This window comes from Heloderma suspectum, chromosome 7, assembly GCF_057233095.1.
Source record: "Heloderma suspectum isolate Gila_16-S chromosome 7, 16-S_ref, whole genome shotgun sequence".
Taxonomy (NCBI): Eukaryota; Metazoa; Chordata; class Lepidosauria; order Squamata; family Helodermatidae; genus Heloderma; species Heloderma suspectum.
This window is the reverse complement of record NC_139464.1, coordinates 123,285,291-123,312,337: the sequence shown is the minus strand read 5'-3', so window position 1 is coordinate 123,312,337 and position 27,047 is coordinate 123,285,291. Positions and strand designations below refer to the sequence as shown.

General features: G+C 47.9%; 1 protein-coding gene across 5 annotated transcripts in view; it reads left to right on the top strand.

The window, feature by feature from the left end:
• The window catches only part of LOC146340293 (cyclin-dependent kinase inhibitor 1-like), an 89,587-nt gene extending 64,869 nt beyond the window's left edge, over positions 1–24,718 (top strand). The window contains exons 1-4 of one of the 5 annotated variants that reach the window (XM_084811376.1): positions 12,700–12,716; positions 16,080–16,516; positions 19,162–19,272; positions 21,972–24,715. In XM_084811376.1, coding sequence (XP_084667502.1) covers positions 16,129–16,516; positions 19,162–19,272; positions 21,972–22,039 — 567 coding nt within the window. In that variant the 5' untranslated portion in view covers positions 12,700–12,716; positions 16,080–16,128 and the 3' untranslated portion in view covers positions 22,040–24,715. Of the gene's footprint in view, positions 1–12,699; positions 12,717–13,705; positions 14,164–16,079; positions 16,517–19,161; positions 19,273–21,971 lie in introns of those variants that run through there. The other 4 variants (XR_014784521.1, XR_014784522.1, XM_084811378.1 and 1 more) reach the window with 4 other exon arrangements.
• Positions 24,719–27,047: the final 2,329 nt, after the last annotated feature.

The following is a 27,047-nucleotide window of genomic DNA, read 5'->3' as shown; positions in this document are numbered from 1 at the left end:
GCTTCCGCAGTTACTCAGCCGGCCGAGCTGAGCTGGGCCACGTCCCGCTGCGGCGCGGGGGCGTTTTTATTTGGGGATGCGCGACGCCGAGCTCTGGCCCAGCAGCGCAGCAGCCGGCATCTGCCCTGAGCCGCCCCGCCCGCCTCTTCGCCTCGCCTCGCCTCGCCTCGCCCAGCTCCTCCGCCCGCAACCGCGGCGAGCCGGCGGGGGCCGGTGCGTGATGCGCTCGGCTCGCTGGGCTGCTTTCCTCGGCAAACCATTCGCGGGGGGGGCGGGGGGGCAAGGCACGCTGCAGATCCGCGTGCCAGAGCGAGCCCGGAAGGCGAGAGGTAAGCAGGCGAGGAGCGAAGAAGCAGGCGTGCAAAAGGCGGGCGCGGGGCCCGTCCCTGCGCGCCGCGGCCGCTGCGGGAGTCGGTCGCGATCTCGGCGCCGCGAGGAGCGGGGAGACGCCAACCGCGCCGGCCGCCAGCTGCGCCGCGCCGCGCGGAAGAGCGCCGCGCCGCGACGAGAAGGACGGCGCGGCCCCGGCGCGCGCGGACTCCGCGGCGCTCGCAGCCCGGCCCGCTGCACGCCGAGCCGGAGCGCAGCCCGGGCTTCGCCGGCGCGGAGGGGCGGCCCCGCGTCGCGCCGCCTCCGTGGGCGCCGTCGTTACTCGGGAGTAAACCCCACCCGCGTTAGTAGCGCTCGCCCCCCGCTTGCTGTGTTCGGGGTTGCAGCGTCGCCTCCGCGACCCCGGATCGCATCCCTTGTTTCCGCTGCTGCGTGTAAGCGAGCCGCTGGAAAAGCGGCCTGTCTGTGCCGCCTCGTTTCGTTTGGTGAGTTTACCGAATTGCGCCGAGGACTTTCTGTTGAAAAGGGACAGGGCGCAATCCTGTGTTTCAGGGCGCAATCCTGTGCACGTTTAGGCGGAGAAAAAGCCCTACAGCTCCCAACATTCTCTAGTCGATATGGCTGGCTGGGGAATGCTGGGAATTTGTTTATTTATTTATTAATAACATGTATATCCCGCCTTTTTTCCTCCAAGGAACTCAAGGCGGCATACATAATTCTCCTCCTCCTCCATTTTATCCTCACAACAACAACCCTGTGAGGTAGGGCTTCTGCCTGTCTAAACAGGCATAGGACTGCGCCCGAAATGAATAAACCGAAGTAGAAACATCTTGAAAGGAGAAAGGTCTTTTAAGCAACTGCATCGTTAAAGCTGCACTCCCATACCTCTTAAGTGGGTCTAAGCACCACTGAACTCAATGGGACTTAATTTTTGAGAAGAAGCGTATAGGATTGCCTCTGTAAGGGCGCAATCCTATGCGTGTTTAGACAGGGAAAAAAAAGTCCTGCAATTCCCAGCATGCCCCAGTCAGCCATGCTGGCTAGAGCGTGCTGGGAGCTGTAGGACTTTTTTTTTTTTCTGTCTAAACCCGCAAAGGATTGTGGCCTTAGTCGAGGTAATTTAATCAAGGCTTGATTTTTCTCCCCCGTTTACTCTCACTCCGCTGGAGATGAGACATCTTTCTATCTTTCATCTTCTTTTCATCTTTCGGGTTTTCTACACTCAGTAGCTGGGACTTGGAGATGGTGTTGCAGAAAGAGAAGGATCAGGTAAACAGAAACAGGCGGAGAAGTTCCAGGTGTTGCAATGTAGCAGTCTCCAATCCTACAGCTAGACTAAATTTAAGCCACAGTATTTAAAGCAATGGGGTTTGATTCCGAGCAAAGATGTAATAGGATCCAGCAGGGTGAATCTCAAGATCTGTTTCTAACCCCTTGCGCGGCTCTGTTTACTGAAAGCATTTTAAGCCCTTTCTTGAGTCAGCAAGGCTCACAGAGCAGCTTAGAAATCAATAAAAAATAAGGGAATCCCGGCCCTCAGGCGTGCAGCCCAAAAGGCAGAACACAAACGGAAAAAGGGATGTACTTATTCGAAACAGTCCCGATTACTTGGGTGGGGCTGAGGCCCATATCCAGCCAAAAAGTGGGGGGGGGGGAGTTCATGTGGTTTGCAGGCCTTTTAAAGACAAAATTGTAAACTGTCTTTAATTATTAGTTTGTAAATAAAAAATAAAAAAATAGGGGCAGCAGAGAAAATGTAGGGGGCAGGGCCCCCCTGATAGTCTGGTGGGGCTTACTCCCATGATAGTGTGTGCAACCTTATGTCCACCTACTTAAGTCTAAATCCTAAGGCTTTCTTCTGCCTACCCATGGCATAAGATCAGGGTGCACAATACAGTTGTCCTTAAAACGGAAAGCCCCCCCCCTTTTTTAATTGGTGTGCACTATCCTAAATAATATGCATGCATATATATATATATATATATATATATATATATATAGTGTTTGTGTATATGTACACACACACACACACATATATATATATATATATATATATATATATTTCAACCGTTTATCTGAGGTGTGTGCACTTTCTTTGCCCAGCTGGCTAATAAATCTCCAGAGCTTATTGTAAACATGCTTCTTTTTTACACACACACACACACACATATTTCAACCGTTTATCTGAGGTGTGTGCACTTTCTTTGCCCAGCTGGCTAATAAATCTCCAGAGCTTATTGTAAACACGCTTCTGTTTTTTCAGAATGGATTGTTATTTGCAGAGGTTGCGGTGAACTGAAAAGTGAGCCTTGGCGGGCCAAAGTCCGCCACCTGAGAGTTGCTTACCCTACTGCGGAGATGGGATAGAAGGGGTGAGACCCTATAGGCTGCCTGTGGCATCTATCAAGACACCCCTACCTACAATGCCCGGCCCTGGGGGTAAAGTGTCATGTTGCTTTCAGGGGAGAATCCTGGAACAGACTTTGCGAAATGTCACCGCCTTAAATGCAGTCAGTTTGCCCGATGTTATGGTAGTTCAGTTATTTCCTGCCCTTTGCAGATCATAGCACCCTATGATCCAGCGATACCCTGCCCTGTGGTTAAGATCCTTTCATAAAATTTACTCCGAAGTAGGTCTTGCTCAGCAAACATGCCATTCCATGTTAATGTAAAGCATGCTGGGGGAAGGCAGTGCTTTTTAATTTCCCCTTGAAATATCCTCTTTTAATTGCCCCTTATCGTCAGTTTCTTTTCTGTGGGGAGGGGATTCATTACTGATTTCTTTCTATTATTTTTATATAACCAAATAGCACTTCTTGCTTTATAAAAATAAAAAGGTCAGCCCCTCCCCAAGACAGAAACTGACAGTAAAGGACTGTAACATATGCTTGTTAATGTAAAAGTATGTGTTGGGATTTGTAAAATGTGATCCAGGTAAGTCAGGGTTAATAGAACGTTATCCAGTGAAGGAAAGGTGGGAGGAGCTTGTGCTTGGGAGTATTTGAGGGTTCAAGAGAGGGTCAGATAGGGATTAGGGACTGAAGGGGTACATCTAGTGATCTGGGGAATAGGATTTAGAAGGGGCAGGGTAGGTAGGCAGGTTAGAACCATGTATAGATGTATTAATAATAGTATATATAACTCTTTCTGTGTTGAATAAATGCTATTTGTTTTATTATAAATACAAAATCCCACGTGCTGGTTTGTTACGCTACCAGATAAAACCCCTATTTCCTTGTTACTTCTCCTGTATAGGGTAGAAGAAACCAATTAAACATATTGAGTATCTCTTTGACCCAGAGTAAAAAGGCTGTGTGTCTGCAAAGACAACTGACCAAAATGGAGGCAGACGTCCTGAGGGTTTTTCAGTTTCAACAGGTGGAAGCTGGAAATGGTATAACCCTGGAGCAAGGCCCGTCACAAGTGTTAGATAAAAAGGACGCCATAAGTAGCTAGTGACTCGGTCACGCAGGCATGCCACGTGACCAGTGAGTCAGCTTAAGCCGAGAGCATGCGCAGAGAGCTGATGGAAAAGTACTGAGCCGTTATGGGTGGGTATAAAAAGGTTGGGCGTGCCATGCTCTGGGTCCAGACTGCTCTGCACCCATTTTGCAGAACGATTAATAAAACTTTGTTGGCTCCACTGTCGCCTGCCTGGCCTCTCATTTAACCAGAAGCAAGAACTTTTTCTAACAATTTGGTGCCGTGACGCCTTCTGGGGCACGTCCTCGTGCGTCGAGCCGAGGGGCCGCGGTGGGGAAGTGACCACAGGCAGTTAACTTATACTGCCTTCCCTTCCCCGGTGGCGGGGAGACGCTCGGGGACCAACGCCATTGTAAAGGAGACCGAGAACACCCTCTTAAGGCACCGACAGTGGATCCATGAGGCAGCTGGACGCAGCTGTGGGTGAAGTACTGAGACTTCAGGGTAAGTGACAACTTATATTCGGGGAATTCGCGGGACAGTGGTGTGTGTGTCAAAATTTGTGTGAGACGCCTCAGGGCGAAGCGAGTGAGGAGCAACGATCTGCATTTCCCTACCCCGGCGATGGGCTGGGTCAGAGGAGGGCGAAGAGTACGAATTGTTGGCCAAAACCACTGCTGTCATGGGCGGATCCCACTCTAGGCCTGAAGAAAAGTCCCAGACACCCTTGGGATGTTGTTTGCGCAACTGGAATAAATTTAAGCAAGATTATGGAACCAAAATGACGAAGGAAGGTCTTGTCCTTCTTTGTACCCAGGAGTGGCCGGTATTGGAACCGCGGTGGCCGCCCGAGGGGTCCTTCGACCCAAAAATTGTATCCGCTGTGCGTGTGATAGTTACCCAAAGGGGAAGTTGGGACCAGTTCCCCTACATTGACTCTTGGCCAACGAATGTGCCCTTAGAAGGAAAACCGGCGACTTGGGTGGTAAAATGCACATCTCTGGTCCTCCCCGTAATAACTACTAGACTTATCAAAAAACAAAAGCCGCCGGCCACCTTACCCACGGCGCTGGAGGATCCATTACTTCCCCCGCCCTGTGGAATGGCCGTGTCTGGCGCCACGCGACCCGACCTGGGTGGCCCCCCTCGGCAGAAAACTTGCTCAGTAAAGAGGTAGGAGATTGTGATCTCGTGACGGAAGACCGCCATTGCCTCCAACAGTGTGTAGAGATACTTGAGAGAGCTCTAAAGACGATGAGGGAAGAAGTAGGACCCATCCTACAAAAGGCGGATAGCCCAGAGAGTAGAGGGGAAAAGGGAGGTTCCACCTATAATCTGCGGAAGGATCCGCAACCACCAGCCAAGCTGACGCTCCCCATAAGAGAGGTCCCGGATCCCACTGCTCAACATCCCCAAGGGACTATGTTCATATATGTCCCTTTTACGACATCTGACTTGTACAACTGGAAACAATTTAACCCCCCTGTTGATGAGGATCCCGGACCGCTCCTGTCTTTAATGGAAAATGTGAGACTTACTCACAACCCCACCTGGGACGATACTCAAATGTTATTGAATACTTGTTTTCTCAGCCAGAAACCCACTATTCTTGCCAGGGCGCGTGCCAAGCTTAGGGAGGAATGCCCCCAAGTGGCTGAGGATGAAATAGTAGCGGTGTTGCCCCTAGGGCGGCCCGATTGGGGAGTAACCACCGCTGCCCAAAGGCAACGGCATGCTGAGTACTTTCGTCTCATTTTAGCGGGCATGAGACAAGCTGCGCGAAAGGCCCCCAATTTACAAAAGGTTTTAACATTAAAACAAGATAAAAACGAATCGCCCGCAGCCTTCCTTCAGAGGTTGAGGGAAGCCTTTGGGAAATATACAGACATCGACCTGAGTGACCCCAATAATGTGAGCATTCTCACGACTCAGTTCGTGGGTAATAGTTGCCAAGACATTAGAAAGAAATTGCAAAAAGTCGAAGGAGGGCTGGCAGCGGACATGGGGGTGTTAGTGGAAGTGGCCCAAAAGGTATATGAGAGATGTGAAGAAGAAGAAGAAGAGAAAGTGCGCGAAAAGCGGCAGGCAAAGCTTATTGCAGCTGTGTTTAAAGGGGAGGAAGAGAAGAAAGAGGAAGGAAGGAGAGGGAAAGGAAAGAGAAAGGGGCCTCCCCTCGGGAAGGACCAGTGTGCCTGCTGCAAGAAAACTGGACATTGGAAACGTGAATGTGAAGCGTTAAAACGAAAAGAGAGGGATGATGCCGAGGGAGGAGTCCAATGAGTCCTCCATGATAGGGAGGACTAGGACGGACTGGGGCCCGGCCCCCTCCTGTCCATAACAGAGGCTAGGAGGGGCCCCATGGTCAAAATTAAGGTTGGGGGCTGTCCTTACGATGCCCTCATAGACACAGGGGCCGCCCTGTCCGTCCTTCCTCTTACTCGACCACCAGGAGGAACAAGAGGGACTACCACCATAATGGGCATTGAAGGGAGAGCCGCCCGGGTGCCCTTGTCCCGACCACTCCTCACTAAGGTTGGAAACACCCATTTAGAGCATGTGTTTATCTGCACCCCCTCTTGTCCGGTGGCATTATTAGGGAGGGACCTATTGGCTAAACTCCAACTAGAAATTACATTTACCCCAGATGGAAAAATGGAGGTGCGGCTCCCCAAACAGCAAAGTAGTAATTATCAGATGGCACTCTTAAACGCCATGCCGGAACCCCATGCAGAGGAGAGCGAAGAATGGAAACAGATAGAAAACCGAGTTAATCCCCTGGTTTGGGCTGGAAAAGGAGGGGCGGCCCGCACCAAGACAGCCACACCCTACAGAGTACCCCTTAAACCAGGAGCCAGGCCAGTTCATGTGAAGTAGTACCCCCTCTTGCGACAGGGAAAGATGGGACTACAGCCAGTAATATCAAGACTGCAAAAAGAGGGACGCCTAATCGAGATAATGTCCCCTTACAACACCCCCATCCTCGCGGTACCCAAAGGGGAAGGGAAAGGATATCAACTGGTGCAAGACCTCCGCCTCATTAACCAGCAGATAGAAGCCCCCTATCCTGTGGTGCCAAACCCACACACTCTCTTGACAAAAATTCCAGAAAGCCATGAGTGGTTTACCGTCGTAGACCTGAAAGATGCTTTCTTCAGTATCCCACTACACCCAGACTCGAGGCCGTTATTTGCCTTTCAGTGGGAGGACCCAAAAGACAAGGCGAAGGTTCAATTAACATGGACAGTGATTCCCCAGGGACTTAACCTCTTGCCTGTCGTCTTTGGCCAACAGCTTCAGAAAGATTTAGGGCCATGGGTCCACCGACACCCTGAGATAAATCTCTTGCAGTATTGTGATGACCTCCTGATTTCGTCCCATACCAAAGACGACTGTTTAGAAGGGTCGATCTCCCTTCTAAATCATCTGGCCGAATGGGGCTACAAGGTATCCAAAGACAAAGTGCAGCTAGTCCAGCAAGTCGTGAAGTTTCTCGGATATCAACTAATGAAGGGAACACGAAGCTTGAGCCAAGACAGGGTCGAGGTTATCCGCACTTGTCCCGCTCCCTCCTCGCCTCATGAACTACGGGCCTACCTGGGACTGACTGGATTCTGTCGATTATGGATCGCAGAGTATGGAGAAATAGTGCGACCACTATATGAAGCGCTGCAAAAAGACAAACTAAAGGAGTGGAGATGGACCAAAGAAATGAATAAGGCTTTTCTCAGTCTCAAAGCTGCCCTTGTAACTCCACCCGCTCTGGCTATACCGAACCCCAACCAACCCTTTAGGCTCTACGTACACGAAAATAAGGGGATAGCTTCAGGGGTTCTCTGCCAGAAGAAAGGGCCGGCCTGGAGGCCCGTGGGATACTATTCCAAGGTCCTAGATGTTGTAGCAAGGGGCTGGCCAAGCTGCCTTAGAGCTGTGGCTGCCACGGCCTTGATCAACACAGATGCAGAGAAAATGACGATGGGAGGACCCACTGAAATTTGGGTCCCCCACGGTGTGCCGCAGATCCTGGGATCCGGAGGAGAAAGCAAATTCCTCAACCCTGCCAGGCACTCCAGATATGAGATAAGCCTACTCCTGAATGAGAGCCTCACTTTTAAGGCTTGTTCCAGCTTTAACATTGCCGCACTATTGCCAATACTCCAGGGCCCAGATAAGCCCGGACCACCCGATCATGATTGCCTCGAGATACTAGACTTAGATACAAAAGGCCGACCTGACCTAGAGGACGAGCCAATTGAAGGGGCCGAGGATTTGTTTGCTGACGGGTCCAGTTACATGCTAAATGGAAAGCGGTACACAGGGGCGGCAGTCGTCACTCAAGACAAGAGCATACATGAAGAACGGCTACCACCACATTTTTCCGCCCAGTCCGCCGAATTGGTGGCCCTGACGAGAGCGCTTCAAGCTGGAAAAGGAAAGCGAATTAATATCTACACTGATAGCAAAAACGCCTTTGCCGTCGTACACGCCCATGGGCAGTTATTGAAGGAAAGAGGCTTCCTCATGGCTAACGGGTCCCCAGTGGCCAACGGGGGCCTAATAGTAGGTCTCCTTGATGCACTTCAACTGCCCCTGCAAGTAGCCATCATCCACGTCCGAGCCCATGGAAAAGAGAAGGAGGACAAATGGAGGAGGGGTAATCAAAAAGCAGACGAAGCGGCAAAGAGAACAGCCCGAGAGGGAGCTCAAGGGGCATTTCTAGTCCTACCGGGGCAGGAGGACCCACCTACATAGTCCTCCTCTGAGCTGCAAATGGCGCGAGAACACAGAGTACATCCCCAGACCGATGGGTGGATCCAGATGACAGATGAAAGGTTACTCCTACCACAGACCCTGCAGAAGGCCGTCTTGGAACAGGTGCATCACTCCCTCAGACATCGAGGAGCCTTAGCCATGATTGAGTACTGTAAAAGACTGTTTGTTTCCCCAGGTTTGACAGTCCGCGCCCATCGGCTAGCATCAACTTGTGAAATCTGCCAGAAAACTAACCCTGCAAAACCGCCTCCTCCGCCCAAAGGGGGGAGGCCTTGGGCATATTATCCCTTCCAAAGGGTCCAGATTGATTTTGCTGAAATTCCACCTTGCAAGGGTTACAGATATCTGCTCGTCATTGTGTGTCAAATGACAGGATGAATAGAGGCATTCCCATGTAAAAATTGCCAGGCAAAAACTGTAGTCTCCAAATTATTGCAGGAGGTAATACCACGGTTTTCTTTGCCCGAAACTATCGAGTCAGACCAGGGTTCGCATTTCACTTCCACCATTACCCAAGGACTGGCCCAAGCTCTGGGGATAGACAGGCATCTCCATTGCCCCTGGAGACCCCAAGCGAGTGGCCAAGTTGAAAGGGCCAACCGTAGCCTCAAAGAGACTTTAACTAAGCTCCAGAGAGGAGTTAAGCTCACGTGGGTCGAAGCCCTGCCCGTCGCCCTGACAAAAGTTCGAAGAATGCCCAGAAAGGGCATAAAACTTTCTCCCTTTGAATTAATGTTTGGATTCCCCCCCCCCCCGGTGCATTGCGGGAGAAGGGAAGAGGTTAAATGGGAACTGGGGGATCAGATGTTGAGGGGGCAATTAACTACTCTGCAGTCTGTTATCTCGCAGCTACGAGCCTACTCTGCGCCATTCCAGAGGCTACCATTCGATGCACCAATCCACCGATTCCAACCAGGGGACGAGGTGCTGCTGAAAAAGTGGAATAAAGAACCTCTAAAGGAAGGGTGGGAAGGGCCTTACTTAGTGGGACCTACTAGTCACTCATGTGTGAAACTTGTAGGATCAAGTAAGTGGACCCACTGCAGTCGGATAAAACCTTTCCGGAGGCCTCTGTCTCCTCCTGTTACCCGGAAAGAACAGGGGGACACGGGCAGAAACAGGCCTCTGCTGCCTGGCACTCACCCAGAAGCTGCCAGGGACACAGGTGAAGAGACCACCCAGGAGCCACAATCGCCTGTTATTTACAAATTCCAACACTTGGGGAAAGCCAAGGTCCGACTCAGCCGAGCCTGAGATTCATAGGGGGGATTGCATATTGACAATCAAGGTGTTTGTGTAATAGAGGCAGAAAATCCTATACCCTGACAAGCGATTGGGTCAGGTCACTAATGGGACATTTTGCTCTCATTCAATGGGGGGCTAGAATAAAATCCGGCCTCCCAACCCCGCCTTAGATAAGGGAAGCCCTCGACAGCCAAAAAGAGGGGAGTGCTGAAGGCCCGATTAGATCAATAAGAAAATGGAGCGGTTGTGGGTCCTAGCATTGCTTACCAATGGAGTAATGGATCAAAGCAATCTTGTTTTGATTGCCAGCCAGGACCGTCTGTCCTGGCTGGCACAGGCTGCAGGGGATCCACTGCCCCCTTCCTCCCCAACCCCACTTTCGAAAGCTCTGTCTTCGAGTAACACAGCCACACCCGCTGCCACCAACTACTGCACAACACGGGATTGCCAGGGGGCCAGAAACAAAGGCACTGGCACACTCTTGTGTGTTTGAAATCGCCTTGATTTGCAGGAATGAGCAGGTGATGATTTTCATGGCATGGAGACAAAACATCATGCTGATCAGCCTGCTGTTCAGGGCAAAACGAGGGCGCTGGCTTGGAACTTGGCAAGCCTAGCTGGAAGTCTGGATGTCCCCAATTCAGATGTCACCTGAGCCATGAAGGCTGAGCCTATGCATGCGTACACAGAAGTAAGTCCCACTGAATTACATAGGAGTCACTCCCAAGTAAACGAGCAGCAATCCTACGCTTACTTACATGGGAGGGGTCCCAATACACACAGTGAGATGTACATCTGAGTCAACATGCTTAGAATTGCACCACAAAAGTTGTCGGGAAGACTCTGCGATGCTACTGTCTCTCACCCCATAGAAAGAATAATAATGGCCTACCGTGCAGGACTGTGCATGTGAAGTGAGCATTTAGAAACATCATATATAGGCTCGCTCTCGCTCTAAAATCGAGTGTGCGTGTGTATATAATGTGTATAAAACGACCACTGACTTCTCTGCATTGTGAAATCCATTAGTAAAATTATAAAATAACTTTTAAAATGCAACTGTTTTGAATTACTAGAAGCTGTTGCTATAACAACTCCTAGTGGGTTTTCCAAATATCTTTTTGCAGACACTTGTGTATTTTCACTTCCAATCCCTATTCTGTCAATTTGTACTCGCACTCTTATATAGTGTATTGTGTTCACGAACCATTCAGACTAAAGCAACAAAAGAGCCTTGCAGCATTTTAAAGACTAGCACATTTGTTATCGCAAGGTTTTGTGAACTAGAGTCCACTTCATCAGATGCATGATCCATTATCCTAAATTGATAGGTTGATATATACATGGGGAGGGGGGGGGGATTGTAAGCAATGAGATCAGAGGGAAATTAAATGCAAAGAAGTACAGACTGTGACAATTTTGTTAAAGCATAAGGCTCCAATCACTTACGCATTAACCTAGGAATAAGCGTCACTGAACACAATGGGACTTAGTTCTGGAGTATTCCTGTGTAGGACTCTCCTGTAGATAGATGCAAAAACATTGCAGTGACCATTCATGAAGTAGTGAATGCAGAGGTGAGTGAACTGTACACCCTAGAGATGATGAAAACATATAAATCATTCTTTCGGGGTGATTCGTGAAGAAGTAGCTTGGCAAAGCTGTTAGGGCTCTGTCTTTTTTTCCATCACTGTCATGTATCCAGACATAGCAGGGATAATCTGTGTCTTACTGTATAAAAATGGAAGTCCTCAAGTGGGAAGACAAGACCTCATTTGCTCCCTTAAAAATAGGAGAAAGGGTTATTGCCTGCATTTGACTTCTAGCCTAGATGTCAGTTGTTAATGTTTACTGTGGGCACGCTCCAGCACTATTAAGCACATAATGTTGAACTCTTCAAACTGACTCCCATTGATATCACTGGAACTTAAAACTGCTAAATTGGAAAATTTAAAATCAAACCTCAATATAATCATTCACCTAATTCTCATTAGATGCTGGAGCTCTTGCAAAATGAATTAAAGCTGCAGTTCTATACACACTTACCTGTAGGCAAGTCCCATTGAACTGAATGGGGCTTACTTTGTGTAGACATGTATGGGATTATAATGTAAGGCTACTATCCTATGCACACTTACCTGGAAGTAAGCCCCATTGAATGCAGTAGTACTTCTCACAAATATGCATAGGATCAGTGGGACAGCTAGGGCCAAATGACCACAGCCCAGGGGGCTCCCAAATGAGTGGCAGATGATGGGGGCAGTGGCAAATAGGCCCTGTGTCAGCACTTGGGCATGCTAGGGCCCAACAGGGTTTGCAGCAACATCTTTCTCATTAAAAAAAAAAACAAATTCTCATCGGGGGGTGGCTAGCTGGGCCTGTACATGTTTATAGATGCTGATTTTAATGCTGATTTTATTAACGTATATTTCTCTATGACAGAATGGTGGGGCTGTTCACAGGACACAACAGCCCACCATGAATTATTTAACCTATGGTGACGCTGCAGGGCACACACGGCTGCCATCTGGAATGTGCAAACCCCGCCCCATGGTTGTCATGTTCTGTGAACCCAGCAAGCGTGGGTTCTGCTAGGGTTAAACAACCCTCACATGGTCTGTTTTAGATCAATTGTGTGTTAGATCAGTCAAGATGGCGCTATGATTTGAGTGTGAAATATGAAACTGCGCATTCTTAGAGGCCGTTTTTTTAATCAGGGTTCGCAAACCGTTCTTTTGTGCGTTGCTCTAACGCATCGGGAATGCAGAAGCAGTTACATTGCATGGAATGGCGGGGGCCTGGAGGTGGGCCGAGGAGAGAAATAGTACGTGCTTCTCAACAGAAGTAATCCCCGAGGCTGCCTAAACGCCCCCCTCCCCCCGCCTAAAAGAGCGCGTTCAGTCCAGGCGGGGTTTCGAATTACCTAGCCGCACCACTGCACAGCACAGGTCTGAACCAGAACCTGGCTTTGTTCTTGGAATAAAAGGGCTGTAAATAGGCGCTTCAGGGCAGAAATTTCTGACACGTTCCTAACGAGAGCGACTGTGAACCGCGACCCTTTTGAGACGACGCACGACGCCGTTTTGCTTGGAATCAGGGGTTCCACCGAGTCCATCGGCGCGTTTCCCCAAGTGAGCGCGCACGGGGCGCTCGGCGCTCAGCACGTGCCAAACCCAATTGAATTCAGTGGTGTTCGAGCAGACTGTTCGGGACTGCGCCGTTAGAACTCGTGCCTACTCGGAAGCAGGCAGCACTGAATTCGGCGGGGCTTACTCGCAGGAAAACGCAGCCTCGGCAAGCGGGGCCGGGTCGCGTCCCCTTCCTCCCGCAAGCGAGCGCGCGGCCAGCGCGCTGCGCCGCCCCGAGGCCCGCTGGCCCGGGCGGCCGCCCGCGCAGAGCGAGATCCGCCGCAGGGGCCTGCGCGCCCTGCGGCCTTGGCGGCGCCCCGAGCCCCGCGACGCTGCGCTCCCAGCAGCAGCGCGGCGCTCACGGGGCCGCGGGCCGTGCGCCCGGCCCGCGCGGCTCCTGAGGCGCGGGGCCCGCCGCGCAGCGCTTCGGACGCAGCCCGCGGCTCCCGCCGGAGCGGGCCGCGCGCTCCGCCTTCCCCTGGGCCGGGGCGCGCTGCCTTTGGGGAGCGGCGCGGAGCGGAGCGGCGGGCGCGGCGAGGGGCCTCCGGCTGGGCAGCAGCTCGGCGGGCGCGGGCGCGCGAGCCTCAGTCGGCCCCGTTGCCCGCCAGGAGGGCGCTGCTGCGCCCCGCAGCGGCCGAAGCCAGCGGCCGGCCGGGCCGGGCCGTCCCCGCCGCCGCGGATCGCCCGCCCGCGGAACAGCGGCTCACGTAATCCGGGTCGCCCGGGCGGGCCAGCGGGCGGGAAGCGAGTGGCGCGGAAAGGGGCTGACGCTCCGCGGGCGCCCTCCGCGCGGCTCCGCCTCGCGGGGAGGGGAGGAGAGGGGGCGGGGCGGGGCGGGGGTCGCTGCTGGGGGGCGTTTCGGGAGGCCCCGCTGCTGACGCTGTGGTCTGCTTGCGGAGCCGGAGGCCTCCTGCCATTGAAGCGCTGCTTGAGCAACTGTGTCCCGCGGTGAAGTCCCCGGCCCCGGGCCGACATCTGGAGCGTAGCTCTGGCCCTCTGTGGACCATAGCTTGGCCCTCTGTGGCCATCTGGAGCGTAGCTGTGGTCCTCCGCTTGAGTAATTGTGTCCCGCCGTGAAGTCCCCAGCCCCAGATCGACATCTGGAGCATAGCTGTGGACCTCTGTGGACATCTGGAGCGTAGCTGTGGTCCTCTGCCTTGGCAGTTTCACCGAAAATGTTGGCGATGTGGAAACCGTTACCACATTCGATCTTGTGTACCGCTGGACTTGCTTCTGGGTAACTTTGGTGGGGAAATTAAGGCTGCAGGTAAGGTACCCCCGTACCTGGAAGTGAACGCCATTGGATTCTGTGGGGCTTACTTCTCAGTAGACATGTGTAGGATAAAAGTGAATCCTATGCATGTTTACTTGAAAGCAATGCGTACTTTATTCACCAGGATCTGCCTGCATATATTTTAACAGAAACTGTCTCAAGATTAGGTTACAAGCAGAGCATTTGATGGCTGAATCGAGAATGGGGAACCTCTCACCAAAATGGAGCTAGGGCAGAAGAACAAGCCTGTAACACAGGGGCTGTAGTTCCCCCAGACTTAGCACAAATCCAGCAGTAGCGCAAGCCTGCTTCCATGCAGTGATTGAAAGGCACAAACACCCTGTTGGAAAAAAGGTGGCAAGCTTGAGTCTGCTTAGGAGCATTGTTCTTTTGCCACCCAGAAGTGGGTTTATCATATTTACCACAGCAGACCTACCCAAGTCAAGATACTAACAAATTCAGTGAGGCTTGAAAAGAATTTATTTGCACAGTTGAATAAAAAAAGTCTTTGAAGCTACCAGGCAGGAAAGCTTCAGAAAAGATTCCACTCCACCCTTCCATCTAGAAACCTATTGTTTCTTCCATCTGGAAACCTAGAGTGTGCTAGTCTGAGGTAAGGGAGCTTAGGCACAAAGCACAATGTGGGGCTGAGCATATTCTAAAATGAAGCAGAGATACTTCTGAAGCTGACTGCTACGCCCACTACAGTATCCTACAGTTTTCCTGTTCTGCGGAATCCCAGCACACACAAAATCTTGCTTATTAGGAAAATAGGCATTAAAATGGCAAGTTCAGTTCAATGTAAGCAAGTGTGAAATGGTGCGCATGGGGGGGGGGGGGCGGGGAATCCCAACATCACATCCTGATGGGATCCAAACGTGACTGACCAAGAAAGAGATCGTGGGGGTGTGGCGGACAGCTCGATGAAAATGCCAACCTAATATGTGGCTGCTGTGAAGAAGGCAAATTCCACACTGGGTATAACTCGGAAAGGAATCTAACACAGAACCGTCAGTATCATACTGCCCTTATGCAAATCTGTTGTGCATCCACACTTGGAATACTGTGTACAGGTCTGGTCACCGTACCTAAAACAAAGGTGTAGAAAAGGGCAACCAAAATGAACAGGGGGCTGGAGTAACTCCTGTATGAGGAAAGGTTGCAATGTCTGGGACTGTTTAGCTTGGAAAAGAGGCAAGTTGGGGGAGACATGATAGAGGAGTACAAAATTATGCATAGTGTGGAGAAAGTGGATAGGGAGACATTTGTCTACCTCATTGGTAGGAGATTCAGGATGGATTAAAGGAAGTCTTTCCTCACAAAATGCAGAGCTAAACTGGAATTCATTACTACAAGATGTAGTGAGGCCCGCCAATTGGGATGGTTTTAAAAGGGGATTAGACAAATCCATGGCACACAAGGTCTCAGTCGTCATGGCCACATGCTCCTTCCAGTATCAGAGGCAGTTTGCCTCTGTATACCAGTTGCTGGGGAATATGAATGGGATGGTGCTATTGCACTTAGGTTCTGCTTGTGGGTTTGCCACTGCTTGAACAGAATTCTGAACAAGATGGACCCTTGGTCTCATCTAGGATGATCCTTCCTCTGTTCTTTTGGTTAAACTCTGGAAGGCAGGAGCAAGTCACTTCTTAACTGAACCATTGGGTGCAATATCTCCCTGCACGTTTTTCCTTCTGCACATCTCCACAAGGAAAACAACTAGAGGCTTGCTTTAAAAACCAAGAAAAGAATGAATGAATGAATGAATGAAAGCTTAAGGCAAGGTTTTAGAATATCCCAATGGCAGGGGGTAGGCCCCAACAGCACCCACCTCCCGTGGCTACTTACTTAAACACACCACAGTTCTTTTTGCAATAAAAAGATGTCTGAGTGTATTTCTTTCTTGGCAGGGAACTGCTGCTCTGTGCTCTCATAAACGACAGGCAGAAGGAAGAGAGGATGGAGCTGGGATCCACAAAAGCAAACCACATAAGGAGGAATCTCTTTGGTCCTGTGGACCACGATCATCTGCAGCAGGACTTCCAGAGTATGTTGTGCGCTAGTATGGAAAGGGCTAAGCAAAGGTGGAACTTTGACTTCTTGGAAGAGATGCCAGTGGAAGGCCATCTGCAGTGGGAAGAGTTGCAGGATGACGAGGTCCCCACCTTTTATCGCACTTGTGTGGTTGGGGAGGCTCGCAAACCCCTGCGGTTCACGAACCGGGTTGTAGCCAAGGGATCCAAAGCTCACCAGATTCACAAAGTGTTGGAGAAACCTAGGCCTGCCAAAAAAATGGCAGGGAAGCGGAATCTGGCAGGAAAGAAGCGAAGTCAGAGGTCGGTGACTGGTACGTGACGTTTGTACTTTAAGCATATGTTTGTCCCTATCAAAGTGCAATACCACGTTGTAAAGAAACCACATCACAAAGAAGGTGCCACATGCAAGTACATGGAGATACAGAAAACCACAAAGCAGAAGCTGTTCCTCCAGTTCGGGCATACATTTTAAAACTGAATCACGAGGGCTAGGAAGTAATGGTAAATTTGTAGATCAGAATCTTGACTCCCCTCCCCCCTCTGCGCACACACAGTGAGGTGACGTGTAGGTGGTTCCACGTGTGATTCCGTATAGAAATGTGAAGGCCTAAAGCTGTAACCCTAAACCCGTTTATTAGGGAGTAAGCCCCATTAAACACAGTGGGATTTAAAATTTGACATTCATAGGGTTGCACTGTAAGTTTTAATCAAATATTAATTACAACAAATTCCTGCACACGGAAACTAGCATCTCCAGAAAAGGGTTCTAGCCTAGCCTTTTGCCTGGCATGCTAGTTTCCTGTATGCAAGGACATTTTTTGTATGGAGGAACATTCACCTGTTTGAGTCTCCACCAGCAGTCTGGGCAGTGCTACAGCTGAGATGCAGGTTTGCCACATCAATGAGAACTAAGAGCTTTTCTACATGAGATGGTTAATCACTGTATCTATTTTCAGCTTCATTGCAGAATTGAGATCTGAGCTCTACGCAAAAAACTTTTCCTTTTCTACTTCATAACCTCTAGGTGGCGCTGTGCTGTAGCAGAATAGGGCAAATACACAAGTAGGAAATTACCTTTTCTTTTGCTTTCAGAAATAATACCTCATTTTCCCCACTCTAAAAAAAAATGGGGAAGTGCTCTTAAAAAACAGTGGCAAAACTGGAGGATCGTGACATCGTCTAAAGAATCCGTAAACAACCATGAGTAAGGAAGGAATCATGAGTGCATGATAAATGCCTCATGTAGAAAAGCTCTAAGTCTCAGGGCTGAAACAGGTGCAGGTCTTCTTGCAGGCCACGTCATCGAGTTCCATTTTTAAAAAACGTAGAACTTTATGGATTCTTTCCACACTGCAGAATCTTCCTAGTATTTTTCATAAATTTAGTCCAACATTTAGCACAATCTCCTGTCCACATTCGTGGATGGAGCAACCAGGATTCAATAATACCTGCCAGTAATCCCTCCCCTTAACCTGCCCCTCCAGTTCAGTAAGATTCAGGGTAATCTGCTCGTGCAGTATGTATTGAATTTAAACTATAATAGTCACTTTGTGGCCTGTTGAATAAATATCACTGCATTAAAAATTGTTGTGAGTTCTGAGGGCATTTGAATCCTTTGTTTAAAAAAAGCCTACAATGTTCACATTTAATCAGGCATGTATTATATAATTTTATCACCAGAGATGACAATCTGTAGGATATATGTAGTATGAACATAGAGATACCTCCCTGCTATCACCCCACCCTTTGCTTTCACTTGATCTCAGAATGGATGGATAGATAGGATACCTGTTATCTCTCCAGCTATAAGTGGGACATACAATTATAGAGACAGATACTTTTTTTTCACACTTGCTCAATAAAATAGAAACAGCTCTGGATAAGTTCTGGATTTTGCAGCAATAACTATTATTAGGGTTTCTTTAGTTTCTTTGGAAAATATCTTAAGAGTTTCCACGCCATCTTTACTCCTCGGATAAATGAGAGCAGAACAAACCATAAAATGACGATTGATATTATGTGATCTCCTGTTTTTAAAATTATATTATTCCCACCTTCACCTGAAGGCCATACCATGGATGTTTGTGATAATTACAGGCTTTGTTTCCATCGGACATGTTTGTTATGCTCGTCAGCAGCACATGGGTCACCAATGTACATCTCCTCCTCCATCACAAAATGGTGCTGGAGTAACTTTATTAAAGGAGCAATCCTATGGCCGCTAGACACTGTCTAGAGGGCCACAGGATATGCTCTTTTCTGGTAACCGACCTCAGAGCCTGCACTTCCAGGTCGGTTCCTAGAAATCCAACCTCCCCCCTCATCTGCGCTGCCTCGGAGGCAGCGTGGAGAAGCCCCAAGCAAGAAGCTTGGAAGATGAGCGCGGAGTGACTGAAAAGGGGCATTCCAGGGTGGGGAGAGCAGAGCTGCGCATACGATGCATCCAATGTGTCGTACGGCAGCTTCCTCTCCCGGCCAGCCCCCCCACTGCTAGACAGCCGAAAATGGCTGTCTAGTGAAAAATAGCAAGTCAGGAGAGGTGCAGAAGGAACGATCCCCCCTGTGATTCTCCTGCCTTGCTTAGGATAGGCGGTCGCCGCCGAGTTCAGAGGCGGCCGCCTATCTAGTTAGGATTGCGCCCTAAATTGGCGCAATCCTACAGAATTCTAGGGACCTTGCCAGTGGCATGTTTCCTTAGAGCAAATGCAAGGCTTCAGCTGCTAGGGGAATGCTGGCTATATACATTGCCAGTTGGGTTGCATGAGATACTGAAGGTTAAATGGCTGTGGAAACTGCTCCTTCGCCTAGTTCCATTCAGCATTGGTTTCCTACTCTGACAATTTGCCACTGCCCCCTTACTGGTTAGATGCTTTTATTTTTCTTTGTAATTCCTAGTAATTCTACACGGAACCTGTCTATGTCAGTAACAATTATTCTAATATCTATTAATTTCCAGCAAAACCCCTCTTGGCATTTAAAGAAGGCATTTCATTCCAAAAAATGCCAGCATTTTATTCTCAGCTGTCCTGCATTTATGCCCTGTTTATATTGACACTATTCACTCAAGGTTAGTTCACCTGAAGATATAATTATGCATCATAATGCTCCTTTCCAGAGGTAGATTTGCCACATTATTAGATGTTGCTAAATGTTTATATAGCAACATCAGTGTACATGTCACATTACATATGCAAAAATATTGTTTATTATTTTTAATACATATTTTTTCCCTCCTCATACCTTTTCCCTTGTGTGTTGTGTCTTTTTTAGATTGTAAGCATATGGGCAGGGACTGTCTTATTTACTGAGTGATTGTAAGCAGCTCCAAGAGCCTTTTTGGCTGAGGAGCGGGCGGGGGGGATACTTGGGGGGAGCAATCCTATGGCCACTGGTCAGCGGCTAGACAGCCATAGGATACCTGGTTTTCTGGGAACCGACCTCGGAGCCTGCGCTCCAAGGTCAGTTCCCAGAGAACCGACCTTCCCCCCGTTCCGCACTGCCTTGGAACATCTCCACGCTCCAAAGAGGAGTGCAGAGCGGCCAAAACGGGGCGTTCCGGGGCGAGGAAGGCAGAAATGCTGGTACGACACATCCCATGTGTCATTGTCCGGCAGCTTCGTCCCCCGCTCCATCTTCTCGCGGCTAGACAGCCGCAATCAGCTGTCTAACTGCAAATGCAGGGCAGGAAAAATGCGGAAGGAATGATCCCTTCCATGCTTCTCCTGCCCTGCATGGGATAGGCGGTTGCCTCTGAGTTCGGAGGCGGCTGCCTATCCCCATAGGATTGCACTCTAAATAATAAATAAAAAAGATGGCCTCCTAGGCCAAGAAGCTTACTATGTAAATTCTAACAATGTGGGAGGAGGAGGAGGAGGAGATGAAAGTGTTACTGCTACTGTGCAGTTGTAGAGGTCTCTATTTTTAAGCCCTATCAGAAAAGTATATATGGCATAATTTGTCTGTGCCATATATTCGTTGTTGTTGGAGCACGGCTGTTTGCGCATTTTATTTGTTTATTTATTAAATTTCTGAATCGCCCATCTGGCCAATCACCCGGCCACTCTGGGCGATGTACAATAGTACAACAGTTTAAAACAATAAAATTCCACATTTAAAACATTGTATTTCTAAAAATACCCTAGCCCACCCCAAATGCCTGCCTGAACAACCATGTTTTTCATGCATGGCGGAAGGTCATTAAAGAGGGGGCATGGCGGAGTTACCTAGGGAGGGAGTTCCACAGAGTGGGGGCCACCACAGAGAAGGCCCTCTCCCTCGTCCCCACCAGCCTAGCTGTCCTGGCTGATGGGACAGAGAGAAGGCCATCCGAGGCTGATCTTGTTGAGCAGCTTGTCTGGTGTTGCTGGAGGCGCTCCTTGAGATAGGCTGGGCCAGAACCATATAGGGTTTTAAAGGTCAAAACCAGCACCTTGAATTTGGCCCAGAAAACAACTGGTAACCAGTGCACCTTCTTCAGCACCAGAGTGATGTGATCACGCCGGCGGCTGCCTTTATAATCAGGCAAGCCGCCGCATTCGGCATGGAAAGGGGTCCATGTGGGATGGGGTGCAAGATCCAATTTTTCAGCCTTTGCTTAAGAAAATTAAGCCAGTTGGCAGTGCCTTATGAAATCTGTGAAGTGAGCGGCGTGGCTGAATATAGTTTTCAGTGAGGGAAGAGGAAATGTGAGTTCAGTACTCGGCATAGAGCCTTGCACTTCCCAATAACTAAAAAACAGAATAAAATATTATACTAATTTGTATAATGATGCAAATTATTTTCATAATTTATACATGCCACAGAGGGTTGTATCCAATATTAGTCCTACTTAGACGAAATCCATTGAAATGAACGGGGATGTCTGTTAGTCATGACTGATGTAAGTCCCATTCCTCGCAATGGGTCTACTCTAAGTAAGATTAACATTGGATATAACCCAGAGCTCAGCTTTTCTTGGTACAGAATTTTTATTTTTTAAGCACAACAGTGCACACAGTCCTGGTGGTATCAGCCCGTGTTGTATGGAAAATGCTAAAGGTATTAGTTTTGTGCTCTCTTGGGTATTAGGAAAGAACATATTATTCAATAGTTATTTCAATCATTATTGTACAGAAGCACTATTCAATCATTACTGTTTCCACGTGATTAACTACTGGCCCCATCCTTACCATTGCATCCCTTGCCAGCCCCACACATTTTCTGCAGAGGGGAAGCCTGCAGCACATAGGTAGGCAGTGCCCATGAGCTCGAACTCTGATCACACAGGGCTCCAGCTCACCGGGGACAGCCTAAGCATGTTCTGCTCACTTCCCCACTTCAGGCCTTCCCCCAGTGTGTTAACAGCATGGGGTTAATCGCATGGAGGAAATAACGACTGAATAGAGCTGCAGTGAGATGGTAAACCAAAGTGGCAGGATTCTTGACTATCACTTCAGTCTGCAGGTGGAGTTTGATACTGTTGATGGTTAAAACTCCCTGGATGTCGTAAGCTAACTTTCCCTAACACATTAGAGAAAGGACAACCCTAAATCATTAGATTGTGCTAGGTTTCAACATTGAGCAAGTTTGGTTTATCTGTTCTTGTACTGGGGTGGAGGAGATATTCAAAATTATGAGCGCTCCAATCTGCAGTTTGAAGTGGTACTGTCCAGAATTCTGCCAACTCATTCTGCATAATGAGATCTTAACTTTTGGAACTGCCACACTGCAATACTCCTTGCACTTGTAATTTCTAATTGTTCCTGGGCTTGTTTGGTCTTTCTACAGATTATTACACAGCAAAGAAGCAGATCAGAATGGATATGCAAATGCCTGCAAAGAAATTGGCTTTCTAGAACAGAGCACCATACAATGGATTTGCCCCCAACTGTTTTAAAAGAGGAGCTTCCAAGCTTATGCAACGTTTTGAAATGGTGTATTCAAATAACATACTTCAGAGCCTCACACAGAGGGTAAATGAAAATGGGGAGTTTTATAACAGCAACAAACGTATTAGAATGCAGTTAGGCCAAATAAACTCAATACCCTTTTTTTAAGGATTACTCACCTTAAAAAAAAAAAAAGCTGGTAATCAAGTAAGAAACAGACGAATTGTAGCAACAATAGCACCTCAAAGTATATCGCTAATCAGAAAATGGTCAGCATAAGAAAAAATGTTCGAAATACTGTGTATGAACACATCGTGAGCGCCATTATATGGTCTTGCCTGTTGTGTGCTGTGTGTTTTTTTTACTTATTTAATATACTAGCTTTCATCTCAGTGTTATAATCACTAATGTTTTATCAGCTAACCACTTATTTGGTGTTTTTAAAAATTGAGCATGCATACTAAATACTTCATGGACATCACCAGATGGTCAATATCGAAATCAGATTGATTATGTCCTTTGCAGGCAAAGATGGAGAAGCTGTATACTATCAGTCAAAACAAGGCCTGGAGCTGACTGTGGCTCAGATCATGAGCTGCTTCTTGCAAAATTTTGGCTTAAATTGAAGACCATAGGGAAAACCACTAAACCATTCAGGTATGACCTCAATCATATCCCTTATGAATATACAGTGGAGGTGAGGAATAGATTTAAGGGATTAGACCTGATAGACAGAGTGCCTGAGGAACTATGGACGGAGGTCCATAACACTGTTTAGGAGGCAGCAACGAAATCCATCCCAAAGAAAAAGAAATGCAAGAAAGCCAAGTGGCTGTCTGATGAGGCTTTACAAGTAGCTGAGGAAAGAAGGGAAGTGAAAAGCAAGGGAGAAAGGGGAAGATATATCCAACTGAATGCAGAGTTCCAGAGAAACTCTGCATTCAGAGTTCCAGATTTTATTTTTTGGGGCTCCAAGATCACTGCAGATGGTGACTGTAACCATGAAATTAAAAGACGCTTGCTCCTTGGGAGGAAAGCTATGGCAAACCTAGACAGCATAGTAAGAAGCAGAGACATCACCTTGCGGACAAAGGTCCGTATAATCAAAGCTATGGTTTTCCCAGTAGTAATGTATGGCTGTGAGAGCTGGACTATAAGGAAGGCTGAGCACCGAAGAACTGATGCCTTCAAACTGTGGTGCTGGAGAAGACTCTTACGAGTCCCCTGGACTGCAAGGAGGTCAAATCAGTCCATCCTAAAGGAAATCAACCCTGAGTGCTCATTGGAAGGACAGATACTGAAGCTGAAATATTTTGGCCACCTAATGCGAAGAGAAAACTCTGGAAAAGACCCTGATGCTGGGAAAGACTGAAGGCAAAAGGAGAAGGGGACAGCAGAGGATGAGATGGCTAGATAGCATTACTGATGCAATGAATATGGACTTGAGCACGCTGTGGGAGAGAGCGCAGGACAGGAAGGCCTGGCGTGCTATGGTCCATGGGGTCACGAAGAGTCGGACATGACTGAATGACTGAACAACAACAACTAAATACTTAATTTGGTTGGTGTTAAAGTTTGCCCACTTAATGGCTGCATCAAGAGGGAGTGGTTTGGTAAGTGCACTTTCCCTATAACTAAGTTGGAAGTCGTTGCACCGTCGACATCTTTCTCTAAAAAGGGCGCAAGAATCCCTGTGGGTTAGGTGTTGAAAGTCCTGGATGGGGCACATCAAGGGAGCTGTATCTCACAGCCCGTTGGGGTATTTGATAATTAACTGCTACAGGACAGACCTTGTTCTCAGTTCAAAATGGTTCTGGCACCATTTGTTTCAAAGGACTGTCCTCATTTATGTTTTCGAAGAATCTGTGGTGCAACCCTGTACGCTGTTCTGTGGAACTGAGAGCCCCTGAACTCAGCTGGACTCAAGCACACCTAACTGTGCGACAACACAGCTCTGAATGTGTATGACCTAGATGAATTGGTTCCCAAATCTCTTAACCAGGCAAGCAAATGTTAACCATAGACATGGCCTGGTTCACACATAACAGCAACCCAGGTTGTTTTTAAACCCTGGGTTGTTGTGAACAAGCCAGTGTGCTAGTTCACATGACTCTATAGCTCCCACTGCCAGCATGAGTGGCTAAACAACCAATGGACACATCATCCCTAGGTTGTTCAGCTTGACATCTGAACCTGGAACTCTGACTTGTCTTTCCAGAGTTGGAACCAAGGATTAAACTGTTCCCACTGGCAGGACAAGCCAAATGGGAGTGATCAAGCAGCATGAACTAGCATGCAAGCTCGTTCACAACAACCCAGGGTTTAAAAAAAACCTGGGTTGTCATTATATGTGAACCAGGCTTCATCAAATTGTACCATGAAAATAAGCAAGAATGCCTCAAAATTAAATCATAAAACTTAGGGATCATGTTTGGCTTTAATTTTTGTCTTTGCAATACCGTGAAGTCCCTGAGTTTGAACAGATGAGCAAGATGGTACTATTTTATTGGGGTGGGGGGAGCTGTTTTAGATAACTTTGAATGGTGTGTATGTGTGTGTGTTATATAAAAATTGCTACTGTAGCTCCTTTGGATTATTATGTGAAAATAGAATATATCTTATTAAAACTGATTGTGTTGAATCAGTTGGCATTGCACGGGTGTCCTGTATAGGAAATGCTGTGCCACTTGTCTGTTCTATCTTCCTTCAGAGAAGAAAAAGGGTACTAGTAAGGGAGGAATAATTTTGAATAGTGTTGAGCCTGTCATAACTTTATACAGCTCTGGAGAATTCTCCAAAATTTAGTTTGACATCCACCCCTGAAGAATTCAGTCTAGTGCAGAAGAGAAATCCATTCATTAAATCCTTTAAAATCAACTCTGTATATTAACATCCTGATCCTGACCACATTTACTTGGAAGTAAGTCCCTTTGTTTGCCATGAGACATACTTGCAAGTAGGCATGCATCCAAATATGATTGCACACTTACTGGGGAGTAATCCCCATTGGATTCAGTGGAACTTGTAAGTCAACATGCATATGACTGGATTGTATATATTAAAAGTTCAACTAATTTCTAAGCACCTTTTGATTTCTGTCAGATAGGAAGAGTTTGAGGAAAGGTCACTACAAAATATACGTCTGGAAAAGCTATATTGCATTCAGACATTTTCATGTCATTTGAACTGTTTCATTGCAGGACCTTTCTCTGAAACTGAGAGGGGTGATTTCATCAGTATCAACTAGAAAATGGATTATGGATGCAATTAATTTACTTCTCTGTTATCCAAAACAAGGTCCTACCCACTATTGTTTTTAAATTGCATTAGCCTCTGAAACATGTGGAGAATTAAAGCATCATTGTATTTAAAACTGATGTGGAAAATTGAAGATGCACCTTATAAAACAGGCATTCTAGAATATTACAAATGCATGAGTAGACTATATAGGAATAAATTACGTTGGGAGGATTGCCCTATTTACAATGCCTTTCCTATGTGTTTACTTAGTATTAAGCCCTGTTGAATTCAATGAGATTACTCCCTATCATAAATGTGGTTAGAATTGCAGGCTGTGAAAGTTTTAGAAACTTGATGCGGGGGGTGTCTCCACGAGCGACTTACTCCAAGCTGGCTGCATTTGGAGGTCATTAGGGATACATAACATCGTGGCCATCCAGCAGCCACCCTGGAACTTAGCACGGAAAAAATCAGATTTCCTGAGACTGCTTATAGTCCGATTCTTTTCCTTAATTCGGGTTCTCCCCATATAGTTGTTGTGTGCCCCAGCCCCTGCATTTACCTCGGGTATGCTAGCCCTGCCCAGGAGTGTGCCTTTCACCATGACCCTGGTCAAGGGGTGTTTCCTGTCCCTGTGTTTCCCGTCTCAAACATATGTGTTTCCACTCAGAAGTAGCTCCCATTGTGGTCAATGAGTCTTGTCCCCTGAATGCACACTTCAGAATTTACAGAGATCCCCTTCAATTGAAATAGCACATTGTAATGCACTAATTCCCTACAGGCTGTAAAGCACCTTCTTGAAGCTGTGATTCTCTATTGTTTGGTTTATTGCCATTTGGAAATAACTACGTCCATCTTCGATCATCCCATCCTGCACAGCATTGGGTTAGAAAGGGGGCTGGTGTCCTATCTATTTGTTTCCCCTCCCTGTCTTTCCCAGAACAAACACACGTGTGTCTACCCAGAAGTAACTCCCATTGTGGTCAAGGAGGCTTGTTCCCGGAATGCGTACTGCGAAAGTTACTGAGATCCCATTAATCGAAATAACACATTTAGGAGCCTTAATGCTGAAGTTTCAAAGGATCGCAACACAACAGGGAGAACACTGTGTTCCTATGTTCTTTGTTGCTGTAAGGGAGTAAGTAATGCAGGGGGGTGGAGTAGGAGAGTGATTTTATCGAAAGAGGGGAGGGCATGGATGGGAGGGGAAGCCTCTCTTATTGGTTGAGTAGCCCCTGCCAGCCAGATGACGTTCACTCCAACCCCTTCGCCCCACCTGGAAGTATGTTCTGTGAAGTGACTTATACTGGTGCAGTGCAATCACTTGTGGAGCCCTGTGTGGACCAAAGCTGGCTCCTTGAAAAATCTGTATAAGCCACCATTTGCTTCCCTTCTGTTGTCATGGAAACACCCCTCAGATCTTAAAAGCTGCTTTCTCCCCACTCCCACCACCCCCGTCCTCATCCCCAGAACAAAAAACAGTGATTCTTTACTTTGGACAGGGTATAAAGTATATATAAAAGGTTAGGCCATGAATGATACATTAAATAAAGGTTTTGTATATAAAGGGACATTACATGCAACACTAGATTCAATATTTTCCCCATAATTGTAATGTTTAGCTGAATCGAGCCAGTTCAGCTTTAATAGAGCTCACTGTTTCCTGGTTAAAATTGCCATCTAAAGTTCAGAATTATAGTCTAAACTTTAGTGTCCTGAAACTGGGGTGCAATCT